We start from the raw sequence: 25,203 nt of genomic DNA, 5'->3' as shown, positions 1-25,203 counted from the left end.
TGGGTTGAAATGTTGCAATTTAACATGTGTTGTAGAGGGTATATGATAAGTTGTACTTGGCATTTTAATGTTTTGTTCTAACATGTGAAAATTTTCATTTTTTTTTAGTGTTTTATAAGACCTATTAATTTAGGCATATATTCTTTAGTGTTGTTTTACATGTAATCATATAATATGTATCTTTTTTATGAGTAACATAATATAGCATGAAGTTGTAGACTTAAACACTAGGTAGGTATGAGGGTGACAAGTATACTCATATGTGGAGTTGGCAAGTTTGAGTCATTGATTAATGAGTAAATATAAGTTGAAGTAAATCTAAATGTAATATGCTCGGAACTAAGTTATGATTAAGAGACACTTGAATATGTTGACGAACCATGTAAGTGAAAAGATATCAAAGAAATGACACTCGTGTATCTCAAAAGATGGATTTCCTTTTATATTGACATCAATAATCACGTGTTTGTAAGAAGAGGTAAAATATTTGTGCAATATTACTTTTGTGAGCAAAAAATAGAAGAAAGCCAAATAAAGCTCAATAATGTAGCTCATAGTAAAGAAATCGTAAGTGAAGGAACTGAAATGTCAGTGCATGTGAAGGTCTTGTGACAACAATAAAAACAAAGTAAAAGTAATGATGAAGTAAAATGGTAAATTTTTTAAGTATTGTGGAATAATAATAGACTCAAGACCATTTTTTGTTATGAAACATATTGTGTTTGTAAGCAAGTCTATGATGTCATGTTTAGGCTTGATGTATTAGTCCTAGAGATTTTCTTAGTACGTACATGTTATTTCCATGAGTGAAGTTTGTAACTATATGTACCTAAGTGGATGATAGAGTACAAACCAATAACTTGGTATGTTGGAAAGTCCATGGTATTCTAAAAACCACATTCTAGTCTAAGGTTGGTGCTAAACCAAAAATACTTTTAATGATAAAGAGAGGTTTGTGGTTTTTCATTAATAACTTGAAGTGTATGGTTTGTGGTCAACTAAAATCACTTGTTTTCCATAAATCACTTGAAGTGTATTGTTGGTGCCCAACTAAAATCACTTAAATGCAATATTTGTTATAACTAGAAACTACTTTATACTTTGTGGTTATTCTCTTAAACCATTATGTGTTAATAAGATTTTCAAATTTCAATAACAAGACTACTTTATATAATTAAATTTCAACTTTTCAAACCAACAATCTCCCTTTTTCTTATGGTGGATTGTAAGGGGTTGAAGTGGATTGTAAAGGCTTTGGATTTTATTTTCTTTCTTAAGCATGGTGAATTGGTAATTTGTTGTAGTAATTTTGGGAAGGTTTGGGTTTATATCCAACAACCAACAAGCCAGATATACTAGAGACTCATAGCTCAACCTAGGGCCCATATGTCTGCCATAGAAGCCTATCCTTCAAGTGGTACTATGATGAATCATAATGTCCTTGAGTGGAATTTGAAACCAGGTGAAAAGCATAACATCCTTGAGAAGAATTAAATCACAAGATTGTTAAGTAGAGTTGAGTAACAAACATAAAGTACAAAGACAAGTTGAAAGTCCACATATATCTTGCTCTCTGCAATGATAACAAAGTTGTTTGGAGAATGAATAGGGGTAAGGGAAATCATTTGAAATTTGTACTATATTGCATTATGGATGCTAAAATATTGTTTAATTTAAATTAGATTGATTGTAATAGGGTATAATTTTTTAATTTTAATTATTTGAGTGTTTTTATATGTTACTAGAGTAAATTAAATGCTAAGTTTGAATTTTATATTAATAAGGAAAATGATTATTAAATTTGTTGGTTTGAAAAGTTGAAATTTAATTATATAAAGTAATTTTGTTATGGAAATTTGAAAATCTTATTAACACATAATGGTTTAAGAGAAGAACCACAAAGTAAAGGTATCTAATGAATCAACAACAACCAATTTAAAATCCATATTCAAAATGATAAGCATAACCTTTTATAATGAAAGTCATGGAGATGAAATTACCTAGGTTGATTGAAGTTGAGGAAGCAATGTCAAAGCATAAAATCAACCCTAAAAATGAATGGCTCTAGATGAAAACTCAATGTATATGCTTGAAAATCATTTTTCCAATCAAACTATCATGTTGTCGAGCTATGTAAATAAAACTAAAGAATAGAGCAAATCAATGACAACTATCAAAGTATACCATATCATCTTACTTTTAAATGTACTAAAAGACTAAACACTTTTTTTAGTCTAGATGAGATCAATATCTATCTTTCTGTAAAACATTTCATATTTAATTATTTAATTTTTCAAAATGATCTTTCCAAATCTTCTAATTCTTCCATATCCCTTTATACCTTTAAAAACAATTAAAAATTTTATTAAAACAATTTGAACCTCAAAATCTGTCCCCGAGCTTTCATGTCATGGGCCTACTGCTTTTACTAAGGAAACTAAGATTGTCGTTAAAAAAAGTCAGATCAGGGTTGAAGGCATAATATGCGCTCTTTAATTTGGGTTGTACAGATATTGAGATCACATGAATTCCAATTGAGATCACATGAATTCCACGCGGTGTTCCCTGGGAAGCCAGATGGACGATAAGACTGAGGTGACAAAAGAATCGATTTAATTTGAAAAGTCGTGGCCCACTCACGTTTATTCATTTTCACGCGGCATCATCTGGAATTGTCTACAGATAAGCTGAAGCATTCCCGCGGGATGATGTTCGCCACTTTGGATCGTTGTTGAAAAAGCAAGAACAGCCGGTACGACATTTCGAATTGTTTTAGTGAAAACAGGAAGGAGTTACCCCACGGACAGGGATGGAATTTGATGCATGGAATTTGAGGGGCAAAGTGTTTTTTTATGGGGTTATTCGCTTCTCAAATATTGAATATCTACACTTGTTTTTGATTTTTTATGGGGTTATTTGCTTCTCAAATATTGAATATTTACACTTGTTTTTGAAATTGTGGAGATAGATTTGGGAAGTGTGAAAATAGTAAAATTTGATGAGTGAATCTATTTTGAAATTCTAACCTTGCTCTCAGATAATGTTCATTAGTTGGTATTGATGATGAAACGATCTAAAAAGGCAAAGCAAAACGGCAATATGAGTTCATGCAGTACTGCAAATTTATTTACATTACATTACATACATTGCAGCGATGAAAATAATAATAATAATAGTAATTTTCTAAAAAATATAGAATATCTATCTTATAAAAAAAACTATATCACTTTTCCATATTATTGATGGTTGTGACTTGCTTATGATAAAATCGAAAGTATTATAAGTAATGATTTTTTAAGATTTTAAAATTTGGGAATTTAATTATATAGATAATATGTTTATTTTGGAATATTGTTGGACATTAAATAAATTAGTGTTTCTCATGCAATATGGACTAATCGCTTCTCATAAATTTTTATCTATTGATTAACAATTGCGTGTAATGACAATCGTAATTCCCAACGAGTGGTATCAGAACATAGGTAAGGAAATTGATACACTAACCAGGTATCAAGGATCCTTATTTGCAAGAATGGGATCATTCGCTAGCACCCACTGTTTAGGGATTTACCCTCGGCAAAATATTCTAGATTATTTTTAGTAATAGTTATAAACCAAAGACTGAAATTTATCTTAAAAGTAGTTATGTCATTTCTATTATTTTAATTAAATTCATTAATTAAATGAAATGGCATATAAACATGTGCTATTTATGGTGTTTTAGCCCTTATTAGTAAGCATGGCATTGGTCCATGATATTGTAACTAACCTATCTACAAATTAATATTTATCATTGACAATGTAAAATATATTATAAAGTAATTTTTTTGATATCTCTAAATATTTATCAGTAATTTAATAAGATATATTTAATAAAAATAAATAAACTTTATTTATAAAAATAAATTTATAATTTAAATAATTTTACATTAAAATTTATAATTTATAAAAAATAAATCAATTTTAACATATGTAAATTTTATTTTTTATTTGTACTGGTTAATTGAATCATTTTAGAAATAAGTTCTGCTGAGAGTTTTAAAACATTCAATTTTTTTGAATACATATCATTCATCCCACCAATATTATTTCAAATAGTTAAATTTGGGGGTGAAAGTTTTTGTAAGATTATGGGTTTTCATTTTGGTATTTTTAAATACATAAATAAATTTTATGTTTTTAAAAATTTGAATATTGGGATTGTGCAAATTCTAAAATTCTAAGAAATAATTTCCAATTTTTGATAAATTTATCCAAAATTTTAGTTTAACAAAGTCACAATTTTTCTCTGAAAACAATGGAAATATAAGTAAGATTTTGAAAAAATTTAATAGCAATTTTTAGAAATCTTAAATAATGTCAAACTTCAAAATTTTGATTGAGTGCCCAGAATATTCTTAATAATACTGAGTCCATTTCCAAAATAAACAAAACAAAAAAAGCAAATACTAACAAAATTAAATTTCTTGAAAAAATTAGCATATAGACTAAATAATTACCTTGATAAACAACACAAATAAATAAATTTTATGCCCAACAAAATCCAAAAATACCAATTACAAAACTCTAGAAAAATCCCCAACGAACAAAAGTTAAGCGGATTAGACTGCATCAAAAGTAGAGACACAAAAAGGAGCAAGCCATCGACTGTTTTAACCTACTCGATGTAGATGTATTTGCAGTACAATAATGGAACGAATGTGGTTAGGAACGCGGCATCTGGTCTGGGGTCCACAAACCGACAGTAATAACCAATGTGTTTTCTTAAAGGTGCCCTCACACTGTGCTGCCTTTGGACTATTCTCTCTCAATTCGTTGATGGAGACTATTTTCGATCAAGTGTCAAACGAAACAAAAAAAGGTTGGTGTACTCGCTAAACACTTGCCTTTGGTGTACTGGCCACATATACGTTCGCACTTTCGTGTACTGGCCAAATACTTTGTGTCTGGCTTGTTGAACTTTTCATTATTTTTATGGATAAAGGTTTAGTGTGTGGTTTACCATTAAAGTTCTTATTACATATATCGTCACTTTAAAAAAAAAACTATGAATTTTAAGAGTTATTGTTTTAAAAATCTATTTCTGCGCAGTGATTTGGTTGCTAGTTTATGCAGCATACATATTTTACACTTTCTGGTTTTGAACCTGTGATCCTTTTAAAAGAAACATATGCTCTTAATCATTAACTATTAGGCCCACTCAAACTATTGCATATAGATCATGACTTTAAAATAAAATTATGAATTTTAGTAGCTACTATATTAAATGTATGCTGTAATATAAATATTTTAGATTTCATTATTTTTTTGGTTTGGAAATTTAATGAGATTAAGCATTATAAATAATTTTTAATTAATTTAATTTATTGATATATTAAAAATATATTTTAATTATTGAATTAAGCTTAATTTATTGATATATTAAAAATAAATTTTAATTATTGAATTAAGGTTTTTTTTTGATATATATTAAATTTTTGAGATATATTTTTGATGATAATTATATTAAAATTTATTTGTCTACACGTTTCAAATCAGAAGTGTGGTTTATTTTGTCTTGATAATAAACAATTAGTTTGAAACGCATTGACAAATGAATTTTGATGTGATTGCGGAAAACATCTTAAAAATATATTTTAAATTAAAAAATTATATATATATATCTATATATATATATATATGAATATGAATGATTAAATATTAAAAATATTATATTAATATATATATATATATATATATATATATATATATATATATATATATATATATATATAGATATATAGTATTAAATATTAAAAAATAATGATGAAGATATAGATATTTTGAAAATGATTTTGAATAAAAATATTGAGTATTGGAAAAAAACTAATTTGTTTATAAAAATTTATATTAATTTTTTTAAGAAAATTAAATATAATTTAAATCAAAAAAATAAAAGAAAAAAGAATATTGCATTGATTAAAATTAAATCTAAATTATTGAAAATAATATATTTAAAATAATAAAAATTATATTATTTTATGATATATAAGGTTCGCTGGTGATAGCATAGTTGGCAAAAGGCATCTTGCTAACCCTGTGTGTATCCAAGTGATCCTAAACTCAATCCGCTTATACATGTCTCAACAGCATAACAAAAAACATATATGTATAACATATATGTATTTATAAGAAACACTGAAAAAATTCATATTGTTATCCAATTTTTTTACAAAAAAATTTAGCACTTAATATAAGAATTAAATATTAAAATTAGTAATATAAAGATTATGTCCCTGTTTTTTTTATTTTAGAAGTGTTTTAGCAATTTGGTAAGGTGTTGAATCTATTGTATTTATGCATTCAAAAAACATATTTTAAATAACAAAAAATTATAATGTGACAAAAAAATATTTAGTGAATTATATTTATGTATTAAAAAAATATAATTTAAATAATAAAAAAATATAATTAAATTAAAAAATATTTAATAAATTAAATAAAAAATTCTAAGGCTTGAAATAATTAAATAAAACTAATTTAAATTTCTTCCCATTCCATCCAACAACAAATATACCATCACACAAAAATATTTAATTTACCAAACACAAGAGAATGTCTAATTTTAACAAATAGAAGCTCCAAACAACCATGATAAAAAAACCCATAAAATGAAATCTCACCACCATAAAAAAGAGTTCTTAAGATTTCCCACTCTGCCTCAAAATTCTTCAAAGGATTTCTTAAGATTGGCTAATCGGCTTCGAAATTCTTCAAAAATTACTTGAATAGTACTAGTCATTTAAAACATCTAAATAGTCCAAAATAAGCCGCCCCGCTGCAATTCTGACTAATCAAAGCAGCCGCACTGCAATGGGGACCTCATAAAGATAGCCCCACAGCCATGGTGGTTTTGCGCTGTTGGTGGTTTTGCGCTGTTGCCCATAATATTTAAGCTCATCAGCAATCAAGGCACCCCTAAGCCTTCGCGCAGGGCATCGTTAGTCGGGCTTTGGGATGAAAAAATTCTAATCCTTCGATTGCTTGGTTGAGCGCACCTGGGAAAGCTCTGCATCAATACAAAATGAGTAGCATGGATATAAACTATTCCAATATCAATGCTGGATCGGAGGAATCCAGCATGAGAGCTGCAAGGTGCAAATACCCTACGCGAATCCTTGCCATTGCCCTGGCATCCACATTGCTCATAGTTTCTGTTACTGGTTTATCAGAAGGGGTTTCCAATAGATTTAGTAAAGAGAGGAATGGTGGAGGTGCGCAAATAATGCACTGGAAATCGACATCCAATGCTGTCCACCGCGCCTGCAGCAGCACACTGTATCCGGAATTCTGTGTATCCAGCGTTTCGAGCTTTCCTGGATTATCTAAACGGCCAAACCCCATGGAGATTGTGAAGGCCGTCGTGCATCTGAGTATAAATGCGGTAAAGAAGGCAAATGCCAAAGCCCGCGGGCTACGTCGCCCCGGTCTCGACCAGAGACAACGCGGTGCCCTGAAAGATTGTTTCGAGTTATTCCATGACACGCTCGATGAATTGCACGGCACGCTCTCCGATTTGGAGAACGCGACTTTCATGTCAATTCCACAGCACGCCAATGACCTCGAGACATTGCTGAGCGCGGCCATCACGAATCAGTACACCTGCCTTGATAGTTTTTCTCACAGCAAGGGGAATCTCAAGCAACGTTTGCTGGGAGGGCTGCGCAATGTGTCTCATCTGGTCAGCAATTCGCTGGCTATGGTCAAGAATATTTCAGCCGAAGCTTCAAGCCTGGCCAATCAGCGGCGAACTTTTCCGACTCAGAATCGCCGTCTGTTGTCGGATCAATCTGATCCCAATTTCATGCCCATGGATTCCGACGGTTTTCCGACCTGGATGTCGGCCGGAGATCGAAGGCTTCTGCAAACCTCTACGAGCACGGTGAAGCCGAACGCCGTGGTTGCGAAGGACGGCAGTGGAAATTACACGAACATTACAGAGGCAGTGGAGAAGGCTCCCGAGAAGAGCCAGACGAGATACGTAATTCATATAAAAGCAGGAGTTTATGCAGAGAATGTGGAGTTGCACAAGAAGAAAACTAATATCATGTTCTTTGGAGATGGTATGGATGTCACAGTGGTGACCGGAAACCGAAATGTGAAGGACAATTTCACAACCTTTCGTTCTGCAACTGTTGGTAAGTCCATTGATTTCTGGTCTCTGTGGTCACATATTTACTCAAATTAAGTATTAGAAATCAAACAAGAATGCTCATGAAGATTTAATAGATCCAGCGCAGTGTGAAGATTTAATAGATCCAGCGCAGTGTGACTGAAATGAGCACTGTACTGATAAGAATTTGCTCTTACTCTACCGCCAAGGGTCCAGCAAATGGACAGATTTATTTTAAAAGGAGATTAGCGAAAAGAAACCAAGATATTGCACTTGTTGATTGACAGACACTTTTAAGATGGACAATCAACAAAATGCAATATTTGAGATTAAAGCTGTCTCTTTCCGGAAATCACAGCTGCAATATTTGAAGTTAAAGTTGTTTCTTTCTGGAAATTACAGTTAGGTGCTTGCTTTTTTGCTGGCAAGAAAATGACCTCGCTGCGTCAGAATTGCCTTTTTTCGGCCGTACAATGGCCAAGCAAGAAAATGACCTTAACATAGGTTAAAATTTTGAATAGCCTAGTATGATTTAATTAGGTTTAACGTTTATTGGTTAAGAATATATTTCTTAAAGAAGATAGTTTCCAATAGATTGGTATAATATATTAATAATGTAGTTGGTATGCCATATCGCAGCTGTGACTGGAAACGGATTCATCGCTCGCGACATGACCTTCGAGAACACGGCAGGACCCGCGAAGCACCAGGCGGTGGCCCTGCGTGTGGGATCAGATCTCTCAGCTTTCTATCGATGCAGCTTCAAGGGTTACCAGGACACCCTATACGCCCATTCCCTTCGTCAGTTTTACAGAGAATGCAACATCTATGGCACCGTAGATTTCATCTTCGGCAACTCCGCCGTCGTTTTTCAGGATTGCAATTTGCTGGCGCGGAGACCCCTCGAGAATCAGAAGATTCTTTACACCGCTCAGGGCAGGCAGGATCCCAATGAGAACACTGGAATTTCCATTCAGAACTGTAATGTGACCGCAGCCCCAGACCTGGCTCCAGTGAAGAGTTCGTTCGAGGCATATCTTGGGAGGCCATGGAAAGAGTACTCTCGCACTGTGTTCATGCAGTCTTTTCTGGGCGACCTGATTCAACCTGCCGGTTGGCTCGAATGGAATGGATCCTTCGCCCTCAGCACCCTCTACTATGGGGAATATATGAACCGCGGCCCTGGTGCGGGCACTACAAATCGGGTCAAATGGGCGGGGTATCGAGTGATTAATAGCTCAAGCGAGGCCAGTTCATTTACAGTGTCAAAATTCATTGAAGGAGATTCATGGTTACCTTCCACCGGAGTTAAGTACGTCTCAGGTTTCACTAGCACCACCACTGGGACTTAGCGCGCAATGGAGTTTCTGCACTTTTTGTCAGTAGTACGTATTCTCATAAAACGTAACCAGTTGGGGATCATGGTCTCCATTTATGCTTTGGTTAAAATATGTGTCATCAAGTTAAAGGGGTTGTGTAGTGGTTCGATCCTGGGCTTGTAATAGAGAGAAACGATGATGTACCTCTTTGCAGTTTTGAAGGTTTAACAAATTTGGTTCGATACGTGAATAATATTAAGTATCTAGATATTCAAATGGTATAATGACAGTTTAACAAATTTGGTATAATGGTATAATAAATAGACTATGGCCCTCGAAAATCCCTACAACATTAAGATTATGCGAATTTTAGATAAAATTGAGCAAATTAGAGAGTATATACGGAAAAAGGAGCAGGCCACTTGACGTAGTTGTATTTAAAGTACAATAATGGAACGATTCTGGGGAAGGAGATGCACTTATCCAAAAAACTGGAAAGGACGAGAACCAGGCGGTACGCGGCTCGGGTCACAATTGATGGAGATCTGTTTATCTGTTTACCTATTTTTTTTTTTTTCTTAAAGGTGCCATGTGCTGCCTTTGCACTATTCTCTCTTAATTCGTTGATTTAGAGACTATTTTCGATTAAGTGTCAAACGAAACAAAAAACAAATTTGACTTTTGTTCTACTCGCTAAATACTGGGTTTGGTGGGCTGACGAGAGATACGTTTGCATTACTAGTGTTTTTGCTAAATACTTTTCAATTTTTAGCTTTTCATTTGTTTTTATGCATAAAGGTTTAGTATCGTTTACATGTTTTTATTATATATATTTTATTATTTTCGCTAAATACTTTTCAATTTTTAGCTTTTCATTATTTTTATGCATAAAGGTTTAGTATGGTTTACATGTTTTACATGTTTTTTTTTCTAAGTAAAGGCTAATTTTATTAACAAAGAGAAAATATTTACATGGAGGTCAAGACCTCAGAGGAAGCCGAAGCTATCCAACAGCACTGACCCAGAGTACATAAGACCAAATAACTAGATGACCAGATAACCAGATAACCCAATTCCCGGATTGAGATGACCAGATACATAAGACCCAGAATCCATACATACAAAAATACTGGCCAAAATGGTAAACAACAGTACAGGGCAGAGGAGAACTGTAGCCATGATAATTTCTGTGCTGCCCGGATAACCATATGCAAAACTGAAAAATCAAAGGCCTGATAAACTTGCCGGGCCAAGACCTGATAAAAAGCATATGACCATAAGATCTGATAGCCATGCCGAGCCAAGACCTGATACAAAACATGTTGACAAAAGCCAGAATAACATAGCACATAGGATAAAAGAACCAGAAGGGAAACTGCGACATCAGACGAGGTTCCGGAGGCATCATGCATTTTCCAGAGGGTCCCGAGCATCCTTCTCCACCCGGCAAGGAATGCCCATCCACGTATCATCGACATTGTCCCCGGCACCCGTATCGCTGCCACCTGGAGGAGCTGCCAAGCACTGATTGCCATCCGAGGGGTTCGCCGGATCGACCGCAGCCAAAATGTCCTGAGCATTATCTTCTGGAGGCTTGGGGACATCAGGGACATTCCCCTCAGCCTGCAAGTCACCACGATCAAACACAATTCCTACATCTTCTCCCTGAAGCACGCTATCATCCTGAGACTGCGAAGGTGAGGTATGCACAGAGACACTGGGCTTGTCTTCTTCCTCAGCCAAAATGACAGTAATGCTAGCTGAGAGAATCGGTCTGTTGAGACGACTGTGGAATTTAAAGCAGGTGGTTTGGAATGAATTATGCGGGAAGGGCTTACCATGATCAGAGGACGGGGAAGCCGAAGCCAAAGGTATAATGTTCTGGGGAGCAGGCTGAGAACGCCTACGGTTTCCACCGCTGCCTCCACGGCGAGAGCAACCACAACGACGCACCATCGTCAGGGGAACAAAGAGACCTGAGGGAGAAGAGGAACAGGGCCAGACAGAGCAGGATCGAAGGTGGGAAAGCCAAGTAAAGATCTTACACCGGATAAGCCACCAAGCTACCAGCGCAATACGAGGATGCAAGAATAAAGACAAGCTGATGAAGAGAGACCCGATAAGAATGACAACAGAGACCACCGTCGAAGCCATGAATATAACAACCTGCGAAAATTCTCGAACAGGGAGCGCATTCAATTCTGAATGCTTGAAGATCTGCCGGTACTGAATGTGATTCATTTCAACCACGGGAGGAGTTAGGAGGCCGTGCAGGATTGCCAGCTGCAAGTCCAGATGCCGGCTTGACATGAGCCCACATTGATTATGCCTTGAAAGCACATGCATCCCGGTTATGGTTTACATGTTTTTATTATATATATTTTATTATTTTTAAAACATTTTGAGTTTTAAAAGTTATTATATTAGTAATTGTATTTAAAGGTGTAAAAGAATGTTTATAGAAAAAATGGGAATGTGGAAAGAAATAATCAATTGAAATAATGGATGATGAAATAAAATGCAAGGTGTGTAGGATATATATGGACAATGAAATACAATGCTAGGTGGGTAGGATTTGGATAGGAGGAGAAGGAGGAGGACTGAGACAGGGAGAGTTTGTGTGGGATTTGGAATTGATCAGTTACATGTTAGGGTTCAATTGTGTCATGTGTCAGATTCCAATCCGAGAGGAGTTTGTGTGGGATTTGCAAGGGAGAGTTTGTGTGGGATTTGGAATTGATCAGTTACATGTTAGGGTTTAATTGTGTCATGTGTCAGATTCCAATCCGAGAGGAGTTTGTGTGGGATTTGGAATTGATCAGCTAGGGTTCAAATGTGTCGTGTCAAATTCAAATATCTGAGAGAGGCAGACAGAAATGAGGCTTTATAAGAGGCTTTATATTAGTTGTTGTCAAATTCGGAAAGGAAATGGATTTGTGAAGAAAGATGCAGGAGAAATCATCTAGTGGGCTATTGTTTCAGAAAAAGTCTCAGTAAAATATTTTTCTTCATGTAGACCTGAAGGCATTGGGGTAATGAAAGTTACTGGGTTAAGAAAACATCAAAGTGGGGTATTTTATTTTGTTGAAACTAGGGTAAAAGTAGCATTTTCAACACTTGAAGTTAATTTAATTAGATAATTTATAATATGAATAAATGTGAGTTTGCAAGAGAGTCCTTGTAATATTTGGGATTTTTTGTTTGCAAAAGAAATTGCATTCATGGAGAACATCTTGAATTGTTGTAACCCTATAGAATTTGCTCAAGGAGAGAGGATTTATAGATTGGTAAGTTTTTTTGAAAGTTTTTTTTACAGACTCTGGAACACTTTCTGAAATTATGCAAGGCTTATAAAATATGCACTAGACTTAGGTGGCCCACAATTTTCACAAATGCTTCAGTCATTTCTCTTTGTATTTAAGGATTCCAAATTTCATTGAAGAAGTCAAGTTTTGCTTTTAGTTTTTACATATTTTAAAGCATAGATGTTTGTCTTTTGACCTGAATAGATTTTTTTACATAGTGGAAACATTTATAATATCATAACATTCAAATGATTCCATTGAAACCTAACTATTCCATAAAATGAATATTAGTTAAATTTGCAAATTCCAAGTGTATTTCTCAGCTATTCTTAAATAAAAAAACATACTAAATCACTACTTAAAATATCACGTTTTAATGTGAAAGACTATTTTTTTCTTTGTTAAGATTGGATACTACTATGTAATCACTCTCTTGGCATTTCTGATAAAATAATGGAAAGAGATCCTTTTTCCAAAGAGAAAAATATTACCTTTCCATTAAAATAATCAAAATATTTCATTTTTTATGTTGAGAACCTCGTAGGCTCACAACAAAAACAATAACACCAATAATTTAGAGGATGGTGGTTCTTCAATCACACATCAAGACAATACATAAAAAATATAGTCATTACCAACAACAACTCTATGGGTGTAGTCTAATAAGGTGATTTATGGCCTTTTCATTCGAATTGATGACATGATTCTCGGTGGGATCATACTATTTCATCTTTTAAATGGTACTTTTGAATGCAGAAATAGATTCAACATCATGGAAAACCCCTGGAGCACTCAGTTTATACAAACTGTTCAGCAACTTAAAACTACAATTTTCCCAATTTCTGGCCTGATTTTGGGCAAAAAAGACAAGAAAATCTGCTTGGAAAAGGGACAAAAAACCACCACATTAGTTTACTACCTTATCATCAAGAACAGTCTGACAGAGCATAATTTTTCACTTAAACAAATTATTATGGGTGTACTCTCTTTGGTGGTAGTGTGCATTCCACCTCATCCTTGGAAATCCCTACAATTTCTAATCATTAATGAGACTAGATCCAAAGAGATAACATGCTTTGACATATGGTCAGCGTTTGATTGAATCTCTAAAGATGATAAAAGTGTGATTTAGCTCCTTTTCCCTTTGAATTTAATGGAAAGAGTTTTTAATGGAATTTAAAAGGAGTAATTTCCCTCAAGCAACAAGGCAAGACATTTATCCAAGATAGAATGAACCTTGTGTATTTCTGTATGTTGCAATCAATTGACACTCGACATAGTGAAATTCAGAATTTTTTGTGATACTAATATTTGCCCATGTCAGATATTAATTTTTTTTTAATATTATGATAAAAGGGAGTTATGCAACCCACTACTAAAGCTCTTTGTGTTGGTTCCCATACTCTTGAAAACAACAAATGAGAGCCCTAATCACCATGATAACACATGTACGATGCACAACCTTCCCTTCATAAATGTCAGTTTGGACCAATGGCAAAGACAAAAATTTCACTATCATAACATGTACAATACTCAACATTCCCTTCTTAAAATTAAGTTTAGACCAAGTGGCAAAGGAAAAAATTTCACAAACATGTACAATACTTAGCCCTTCCTTCATGGCTATAAAATTTTGGACAAGTGATTGATTTGAATGGGAAAATTATTTTTTTTGTGCTAAATTCCTCTTATGTAAAAGTGTTTAAGGATTCATGAGGTTAATTGCAAGTTTTAACATGAGTTTTTGAGTGTTTTTATGTAAATTGCATGTACAAATTAACATAAACAAATGACTGAACAACAACATATAACAGACATGAACATCACCAAAATAATATCAAAACAACACATGATGAAGAAGTTCACCCCGCTTGGGCTACGTCTCCTTGGTCCAACTTCCAATGGCTTGGCTCTCTCTATTATGCTCAAAAGTGTGAATACATCAATTTACAATGCTCATATAGCTCTGAAACCTATTTGAATGGCTCCAGAATGCCCAAAAATGCTTGTCTAGCCTCTTTGTGCTCCTGATTTGGTAAAAAACTAAAGAAGTTATGGCTTCCCCAAGTCTTTCTGCTAATTGCACCACAATTTCCCCAAAATCTGGCACCATTCTACAAATTCGCCCCCAATTCCGCTAACTAAGCGTCGATTTCACCTAATTCTGGGTGAAATTGTGGGACAGATTAAATGCCCGAGGCTAAGGCCAACGCCTGGCCGACACTCCACTCCGATGGTGGTCCTGTGGTTGGCGATATGGCCAAGGATTGGCCCCATAGGCTAGCCCTTTCCTCTGAATGGTGCGGACTTAGACTTTAAATATACGTCGAAACCATAATATGTTAAGCACCAACATATGGTGTATTGGCTAAGGCTTGGACTTTGGACTTGGAGGTCGCAGGTTTGACCCTTGCCCACTGCTGCTCATACATTACCCCAATTTTTGGTGGCCCTCAGGTTGCCACGTGGAGGCCCCTGGATTAGCCACATGGTAGCTCATATTTGACCACCAACTAACCAATTAAATCATCCAAAACTCCACCAATAACAATGTGCCACTTGTCAACACGCAATTCGCTGGAGGTCAAATTAGGCATATGCATAGTCACCCTGCCACATAGGCATGCCCAGTCAGTGCCACATCAGTAGTACCGACTGTTGACTAGGTTGTCTGCATTTTTTTTTTAAATTCATATGTTTAGGAAAACGAACAGAACATGTTTATGAGAGCATACATAGTTCGTTTCGTGCGAAATGAGTTGTGCCAGATTCCAGATGATGAGAACTACGCGGTCATTCAGGTTCCACACCGATCTGACAACTTTGAATTTTGAGATATTTTTGAGCAGTTGATCATTCCTCCCCACTGGAAGCCTTTTGGACCCCAAAATATCACTTTCAGTTGTTCAACAGGTGAGGATACAATTCCCTCACCTTTCAAATCTTGATCCATTTCGCTTTTGAAGGATTTGTTCCTTTGAGCCCCACTCGAAGGTAATCGACACTCCCTCGTTTTGAAGACCATGTTCTTCAGTCAAGAATTCTATCTTGTTGTAGTTCATCAAGGTATTCAGAAGAAAAATTCTCAATGAAGTAATTTGGACATTTTCTCCTTGATCTTCAATCAAAGGAGGCTCATACAACCTTAAGTTCTCAACATTAACAACAACATAAATTTTCATATATGAAGGCAAATCCAACCTAAAGGCATTGTCACCTATCTTTTCCAGAATTATGAATGGACCATATCTAATTGGTTTCATCCTTTTACCTTCTCCTTGGAGCCCCTCTTTGCTAATGTGAATCCAAACTTCATCACCGACTTGGAACTTGTGATCTACAAGATGCTTGTCGTGCCTTGCTTTATACTTGCCTTGGCTCCTTTCTAGCTATTATTGAACTCTTTGGTGTACCAATTGGATTTTTTTAATGAACCTTCTTGCTTTGTCTATATCCCTATGACCATCAATAACAACATCCTTTCCAAAAATGAAATCCAAATGAGACTTAGGCAAGTATGTTGAAGAGTGTTTGGCCCAGTTGTAAGCATGCTGAATGTAGTGTAAATGTTCATCCCACAACATGGGATGCTTTTTGCAATACCCACAAAGAAGATGTATCACTTTCCTGTTCACCGCCTCTGTTTGACCATCTGTTTTCGGATGAAATGTTGTACTCTTTTTCAATTTGGTGTCAATGAATCCCCACAAGCTTGACCAAAAGTTCCCAACAAAGAGAGAATCTTGGTCACTAACAATGGATGTGGGCAATCCAAAATGAAACCATACATTCTGAAAGAATAACTAAGCAGTGTGTTCAGTTGTAATTTTCTTTTTACATGGCATCAAAATACATCCACAACTATATACAAATAATCATGACCTATATTTGACAATGGAAGACCTCCTACAAAATCCATAGAAACACTCTCCCATGGTCATGAAGGTACCGAAAGTGGTGTTTACAATCCTAACTTCCTATTGCTAGGCTTACTGACTACACATAATGAACATCCTTTAATAAAATGTGACACACTTTCAAGCATATGAGGTCAATAACAATACCCCTGTAGATGTGCCACCATCTTACTTACACTGAAATGACCAGCATTAAGAGAAGTATGTGCCTCTCTTATGATGTTGACGCTTTCTCCCTGTGGAATACAAAGCTTACCAAGATGGTACAACAAGTTATCATGCAAATGATAATCCAATTCATCTACTTGGTTACCTTGACTCAAGCTTGCATAAACATCCTGAAAGTCATTGTCTAATGCATACTGCTCAATATAAATTTCATGCAAAAGATAATTATGCTTGAGTAAAGTAGCTGCACTAATAATAGGCCTAGAAAGCATATCAACAACTTTATTGTAGATACCTTTCTTATAGCTTATTACCAAGTGGAATTGTTGAAGAAAACCCATCCATCGGAAGTGCCTTGATTGCTGCAACTTAGATTGAGATTGCAAGTATTGCAATGGATGATGATTAGTGTGAATGATTGTTTCCTTAACCATCAAGTAGTATTTCCACTTTTTCACACTTTTCGCCAATGCATACAATTCCTTGTCATATGTAGGATAATTAATCACTGCACCATTTAAAGTTTCTGAATGAAAATGGATAGGCGTACCATGTTGCATGAGGACTACACCCATGGCATAATCACTAGCATCATTTTGGATCTCAAATGACTATCTCAAGTCAGGAAGTGCAAGTACTAGAGCTGAACTGATCTTTTCCTTCAATGCATCAAAGGCATTTTGTTGTTTGCCTCCCCACTGAAAACCTTTTTCACACTAGTCAATGCATGCAAAGGAGCTGCTATAGAAGAAAAGTTAGCAATGAATTTCCTCCAATACTGGGTTTCTCCCAAAAAACTTCTTACCTCAGTAACTATCTTGGGCCTTGGCCAATTCAAAATGAAATCAACCTTGGAGGGATCTATTTTCAACTCACCTCCTCCAACAATATGACCCAAGTAAACTATTTAATTTGTTCCAAACTCACACTTTGACATCTTTAAATACAAGTGTTCTTTCTTTAAGACATCAAGTACTTTTCTCACATGCATGACATGTTCATTACAAGATTCAATGGAAATTAAGATGTCATCTAAGTAGACTATAACAAACTCATCAATAAATGGCCTCAACACATCATTCATCACACACATGAAGGAAGCAGGAGCATTACATAAACCAAAAGGCATAACTAGCCATTCAAACAAACCTTGTTTTGTTTTGAATGTTGTCTTCGAAATGTCTCCTTCAACAATTCTAATTTGATGGTAGCCACTCCTTAAGTCCAACTTAGTAAAATACTTTGCATCTTTCAATTGATCAAGTAAATCATCTATTCTAGGTAGTCGGTAACGATTCTTTATCGTAATCTTTTTCAATGCACGTAATTCCACACACATGCACCATGCTCCATCCTTCTTTGGCACCAAAACAATAGGTGACCCATATGGCGAAGAACTTGGCCTGATGATCTCTTTATCCAACAACTCTTGAATTTTCTTTTTAATTTTTGCACTTTCCATCACTAACATCCTGTACATGCCAATGTTAGGAAAAGGGCTATCTTGCTACAACTGTATCTCATGTTGGATTTCTCTCTTGGGAGGAAATCCTTTTGTTTCCTGAAACATCTCATCATATTGGTTAACAACATCATCCAATTCAGATTTCAATCTTGAGTCGCCACCTTGAAAAACTTCATTATCAATATCATTCTTGGGTTTGATTATTAGAAGCACAAAATTCTTGCTAGAATTCACTAGTCTTTTCATCTGCCTTGCATTTACAAGTAAACGACTTAGTTTCTTGCTATGGGCTCTTACAGCGTATTCTACTCCATATTTGAACAAATGGTATTTTTTTTCATTTCTATGGAAGGTAACTTTTCTGTCATAGAGATACAGGCTACCCAAAACTATACCACATATGTCTAATGACATCAAGTTCCACTTCATCTATGAAATTTGCAGTAATGGCGAATTTCAGTTTACACTTTCTAGTTACTTCCAATTTTGAATTGTCACACACCCATCCTAATGGATATGGCTTATGATGTGGAATGGTTTACAAGTTTATTCTTTTGACAATGTTTTCAAAGATGAGATCGGCTTGAGAGCCACTATCAAAAAGAGTATCGATTTTGCTATGTTTTGAGGTTAGCCTTATGTGAAAAAGTTTTATCCTCTTCTTTTCATTTGGAGTTTCATTGTGTAAATTTGAAGTACTAGTTCTAGCAATTGATTCTTTTCCTTTCATACCCATGTTTGTAATTTAGTTTCATCACCCGAATCGGATCCCAAATCTTGTTGAGTGGTTGCAGCTATCTTTTGTTTTCCCTTGTTAATGAATTTCTTTGGTTTCATCTTAGGATGAAGCTTCCAACAATGAGCTTCATTGTGATCCTCTTTGGAACAATGCTTGCATGTTATTTTCTCTCCTTCCCTATTAATGGATGCATTTTTCTTTCCTTTCCCTTTGAAACCCTTTTCTTTTCCTTTACCCTTAAATGGCTTTTTACTACCCTCTTTTAGAGTATTTTCCCTCTTGCCTCAAGATGAGTGGCTTGCACACACACCTCATCTAGATTATTAGGATTAAACATAAGGATAGTATGCCTAAGGTAATTGTGTAAACCCCCTATATACTTCAACAATGTGTCTTGTGATTGAAAATCTACACCTAACATTAGAGACCTTCTGCTAAATTCTTGGGTGTAATCTTGCACATTTTGACCTTTAAGTTGTCCATAGGGTAAGACTGTCTTTTAATTGTAACAATGAAATTAGACCAATAAATTGAGATCTTACCATGTTTTTTTATCTCTTCTTGTGTCTTCGATTCCCACCATATTAGTGTTTCACCCTCCAACCTCAAGGAAGCTAGCTAAATCTTTATGTCATAATATTGAAGGTTTTGAATTCTGTAATAGACCTCCAACTGATGAACCCAATTGTCAAGCTTCTCTGCATTCACTTCACCATTATACATGGGAAGTTCAAATTTAACATCAAGTTTTAACACGGGTGTTTTACCAATTCCTTTTGAGGTATGTTGATGAGTATGAGTAAGGGTTGTATTAAGAGTAAGGGTTGTATTAATGGAAGAGGGTGAAGATGCCTATGAAGATGAAGATGAAGATGGTGGTGGATAGGGTGGAGCTTTACCTCCATTTCCATTACCTCCTCCTCCTGAAGAACCTTCTCCTTTTGGAGGGTTGGAGTTTTCACCCTGCAATCTGGTATTCCTCTCTCCATAGAGGACTTTTACCGTCTCTGTCATGTCAAAGAAATCCTCCCTAAAAACCTTCTCATCCTCTGTCATATTTGTAGGCTCTCACTCATGTGACATGCTTACTGAAGCCTCAACTGCAATTTGAGGTAGAGCTGGTGGTGGAGATTGTGGCAACCTTTCACTCCTCCTCCTTGACCCAACTTCAGGACTTTCAATCAGCTTCCCTTCTCCTTGCTTGAGCTTCAACCTTGTAAGAATCACATTCACTTGCAAACAATTAAATCATTTTTTCACAAATAAAACTAAGAGATTTGATACCAAACTTGATCTAAATGGAAAAATTAGTTTTGTTGTGCTAAATTCCTCTTCAGAATATGTAAAAGTGCTTAAGGATTCATGAGGTTAATTGCAAGTTTTAACATGAGTTTTTGAGTGTTTTTATGTAAATTGCATGTATAAATTACCATAAACAAATGACTGAAAAACAACTTATAACAGACCTGAACATCACCAAAACAGTATCACAACATCACATGATGAAGGAGTTCACCCTGCCTGGGCTACATCTCCTTTGTCTAGCTTCCAATGCCTTGGCCATCTCTATTATGCTCAAAAGTGTGAATACATTAGTTTTCAATGCTCAGATAGCTTTGAAATATGTTCCAATGGCACTAGAATGCCCAAAATTGCCTATCTAGCCTCTTTCTGCTCCTGATTTGGTCCAAAAATGAAGAAGTTATGGCTTCCCCAAGTCTTCTTGCTAATCGCACCACAATTTCCCCAAAAATCGGCACTATCCTACAAATTCGCCCCCAATTCCACTAACTAAGCATCGATTTCACCTAATTCTAGGCAAAATTGTTGGACGGATTAAATGCCCTATAAGGCCTTAAATCCGAAAATTTTGGATATGTGGGGGGCCACGTGGCCGGGGCTAAGGCCAACAGCCCACCCCTGTCAGCTAGGCCCCCACTCCGCTCCAATGGTGGTCTTTTGGGTGGCAATATGGCCAAGGGTTGGCCCTTTCCTCTGAATGGCACGAACTTAGACTTTAAATATATGTCGAAACCATAATATGTTAAGCACCGACGTATGGCATATTGGCTAAGGCTTGGAATTTGGAATTGGAGGTCGCGGGTTCGGTCCCCGCTCGTTGCTACTCGAATATTACCCTGATTTTTGGTGGCCCTCGGGCTGCCACGTGGCGGCCCCTGGCTGGGCCACATGACAGCCTATTGTTGGCCACCAACCAACCAATCAAATCATCCAAATCTCCACCAATAACAACGTGCCACTTGTCAACACGCAATTCGCCAGAGGTCAAATCAGTCATATGCACAATCACCCTACCACATAGGCATGCCTAGTTAGTGCCACATTAGTAGTATGGACTGCTCACTGGGTTGTCTACATTTTTGTTAAAATTCGATTGTTTAGCAAAACAAGCAGAACATGTTTCTGGGAGCATACATAGTCTGTTTCACGCAAAACGAGTTGTGATGGATTCAGGATGACGAGCACTACACGTTCGTTCATGTTCCACACCGATCCGACAACTTTGAATTTTGAGCTATTTTTTGAGCACCTGATCACTAACAAAGACAAAAATTTCACTAACATGTACTCATCCCTTCCTTCATGGCTGTAAAAGTTTGGACAAGTGACAAAAACAAAAAATTCACTAACATGTACAATACTCGTCCCTCCCTTAACAAATGTGAGTTGGATTAGTGAGAAAGACAAAAAGTTCACAACGGTGACGTTTACCTTACTCAATCCTCACTTCATAAATGTAATTTTGGACTGACAAAAATTGCATGAGGATCACAAAAAGTTCCAGTCTCTAATGAATTATAACAAGGAATGATGCTTGAGGATGGCATTTGAGACTTAAGCCCCATATTCATGAAAAATATCATGATTTTCAAAACCGTAAATCATAACTAAAGATTCTTTATCCAAAGAAGACCATTTAGACCATTCTCTTCTTTTAGGTATATATAACAACAAGAAATATAACGTTGTAGCAACACAATACAATATGAAAAAAATATGAGCTTGCTGACCTTAGGCAATAAAACCAATGTTGTAGATATGTTTCCTTTAAGGAAATTTATTGTCGAAGGTTCAGAAATAAACTCATTATAAATATCAAGGAAAATAGTGGAAATTATAAACTTGGAACTGAGAAACTCGAGAAAGTCTGAAAAATCAACAATTTGAAAAGCTTCAGAAAATAAATTCACTAAAATATAGGAAATAATGCAGAGAAATTGAAGGTATGTTGGAAATAATACTGAGAGGGGGGGTGAATCAGTATTATCAGATCAATAAAACCTTTTCAATTTCATACTCAGAAACATATACGCGACTTTAGTTAAGTGAACCCGCGTGTACACGCGACTGTGTCTAAAGCAACTAGCGTATATGCAGATATCTTATGATTCAGTTAATCTTATCTTCAGTAAATGCATCAGAACATTATTAAGCAATTTAGCAGTAAACAGGTGCAGTATAACAGAACAGAACATCACACAAGAGCCACACACATGAACACCATGATATAAGGTGGAAACCCAATGTGGGTGAAAACCACCTGCTGCAATTCGTCTCTTTCTTCTTTAATGAGAAACTTCTTTTACAATATACTGGTGCAGTCCTTTACCAGTGTGCAGGCTACAACCTGCAGAGGGCTACAACCCTCTCTCTCGTTTTCCAACTACTTTTGGAAGGGAGCTACAACCCCCTCAGCTCTTGTACTAGCTGATCCATTTACTAGTACGTAGGTGCTGACCCTACAACCTTCAGGGACCACGTTTCATCAATTTTCAGACTGGATCCAAGAGTACAAAGCAAACATTACCGCAATACAATCATCAACTTATACTTGCATCATAATTCATTAAACAACCCAATACCGAATCACTGAAACCCTGTCATCAAGAACACAGAACCCAAACCAGAATCTAGAACTCTGCAACAACCACCAGAATCAGCAACAACCTGAAATATCAACCCTTATCATGCATACGCTACTTCACTGTACCAAAACCGCGTGTATACGCGCTTTCTCCAAAGGCAACCCGCGTGCAGATCTAGAAATGATTACTTCTGCCTTTGCTGTCAGATCCGACCCTTGCCAAGCGTCCCGAACAGATAACCAGCAATACCAGATCCTCTCACTGCGTCAGACACCCACACACACTTACTCTTTGCCTAGTGATCTTCTCCTTATATAGCCTTAGGCCTTGTTCAATACCAAGAGCCAAAACCATAGAAACACAATACCATCAACTTCAAAACTAGGGATCGACACGCCCGTCGAGATACAATGGTCCGAAACCATAGGCACAACTTCCAAGGACTAACCGCCATGGACCAAAGGTGCTTTTCCACATACACGCGCTTTTTCTGAAGCCAACCTGCGTGTACACGCGACTTGGGCTTAACAAACCTGCGTGTATGAACTTCCTTGGCAAGCTGTACTAGGATCTGTCTTCTGAGTAAGTTGCCATCACCTGAACCAACTTCTGAGTATCTGTACCAACCTCTGAGTGAGTTGCCATCAAGGACAACACTTGAATCATAATGCCAACAATCTCCCCCTTTGGACTTGATGGCAACCACTACACCAAGTCACTCTCCCCCTTTGACATCAAGGGCAAAGGGCGGACCAAGATATTCTCTTCTTTGGTATACCTTCTGCTGTCCATACTCCCCCTGAGTACTTGCTGAAATCTCCAACTATGCTCCCCCTTTGTGTATGCCAAAGTGTACCAATCTATCCATCCTGCTCTTGCTGAATTGTGCTGTTCATGCTCCCCTTGACTGTAGGCAAGATCTGCAAAAGATGTTCTTCAAGAAGAACAAGGACTTATACATTATAGAAGACCTTCCTATCACCAAAAGACTCAACATACATTCATCATTCATCCCAGGCATAGTGGGGAAACCAACATAGGCCGTTACATGACCTTGACACCATAAAAGAGATATCACAAGAGATACATGACATAGAGACGAAATATCTAGACCAAGACTTATGAAAGCCACCAACAGCATCATGATATAAGCATCAGCCTGCAATACCATTCCTAAACAGTAAGATGTATCATTTATCTTCATAGACTTTATCAACAACTTCTAACCATAATGCCAACAATGCATTATTTGAAGAATATTCTCCCCCTGAGTGTGAGCCAACCATGTCTGAACCATTTCCTGAGTCTGTTCTGCTCCCCCTGAGCCTGAGCCAACCATGACTGAACCTGGGTCTGTTCTGCTGCCCTTTCTCCATATAACCATCTGTTCTGCTGCCCTTTCTCCATATACGCGACTTTGCAGCATGTAACTCGCGTATATACGCGACTTGTCTTCATTATCTCAGCGTATGCAGGATGGAATACTGAATCTCATCACTTTCAGATTCCCCTGTGTCTGTTATGTCAGCTGACTGAGTTGTCCCACACCTTTCTGTCTCTGTTTTCTTCAATTCCTGCAACTGTGATGATGTATGGTCCCCTTGTCTTGAATTTTGAAATCTGCTTCTGCATTCCCTTGCTTTATGCCCATAGTTGTTGCATGTATAACACCTTATATTTTTCATGTTCCTTCTATCACAATCAATTGCTTTGTGTCCATATGCATTACAGGCAAAGCAATACCCTCTGAAATACCTGGGATGAGATGATCTTTCTTGAACCATTCTACTTCTGCATCTGGCTGCAACATGTCCAAGATTATGACATACATAACATTCAACTTTATTCAGCGGAGGAAATAATCGTCTATCACGTCCATAGTTAGGAGTAAAGGATCTTCCTTGAGGAATTTCTTTTCTTGGTTGTTCCTTGAGCATTTCAGATTTCTCATTAGAGTTTCTTGTCTCACCTTGTGAACTAGATTCACCTTCAACATATTCATGAAAACCAAGACCAGTCTTGATAGCAGGAGATCTTTGACTATTAAGAATATCATCCAAGACTTTAGAACTATCTTGAAATCGTAAAAGCTTATCCTTTTCTTCTAGTTTACCTTTCAAGATATTTACCTCAACTTGATGTTGTTCTTCCTTTTTCAGATACTGCTTCCTTAGGTCTTCTTCAACTTTTCTCCCTTCTTCTACTTGTCGCTTTAGTTTGATCACTTCATGTTCTTGATCTTCAAGATCTT

The 25,203-nt window shown here is 36.2% G+C and overlaps 1 protein-coding gene across 1 annotated transcript; it reads left to right on the top strand.

The window, feature by feature from the left end:
* The first annotated feature begins 6,913 nt into the window (after positions 1-6,913).
* LOC149148650 (pectinesterase-like) lies at positions 6,914-9,739 on the top strand. Its single transcript, XM_089445277.1, has 2 exons — positions 6,914-8,177; positions 8,792-9,739. Exons 1-2 carry the CDS (start codon positions 7,064-7,066, stop codon positions 9,502-9,504), a joined length of 1,827 nt encoding a protein of 608 aa, XP_089301403.1. The 5' UTR covers positions 6,914-7,063; the 3' UTR covers positions 9,505-9,739.
* Positions 9,740-25,203: the final 15,464 nt, after the last annotated feature.

Source organism: Pinus tabuliformis, chromosome 9, assembly GCF_031772625.1.
Source record: "Pinus tabuliformis cultivar Carrire ecotype Pingquan chromosome 9, CPIR1, whole genome shotgun sequence".
NCBI classification, from domain to species: domain Eukaryota; kingdom Viridiplantae; phylum Streptophyta; class Pinopsida; order Pinales; family Pinaceae; genus Pinus; species Pinus tabuliformis.
Note: the sequence above shows the minus strand (reverse complement) of the source record. Positions and strands in the feature narration are given on the sequence as shown.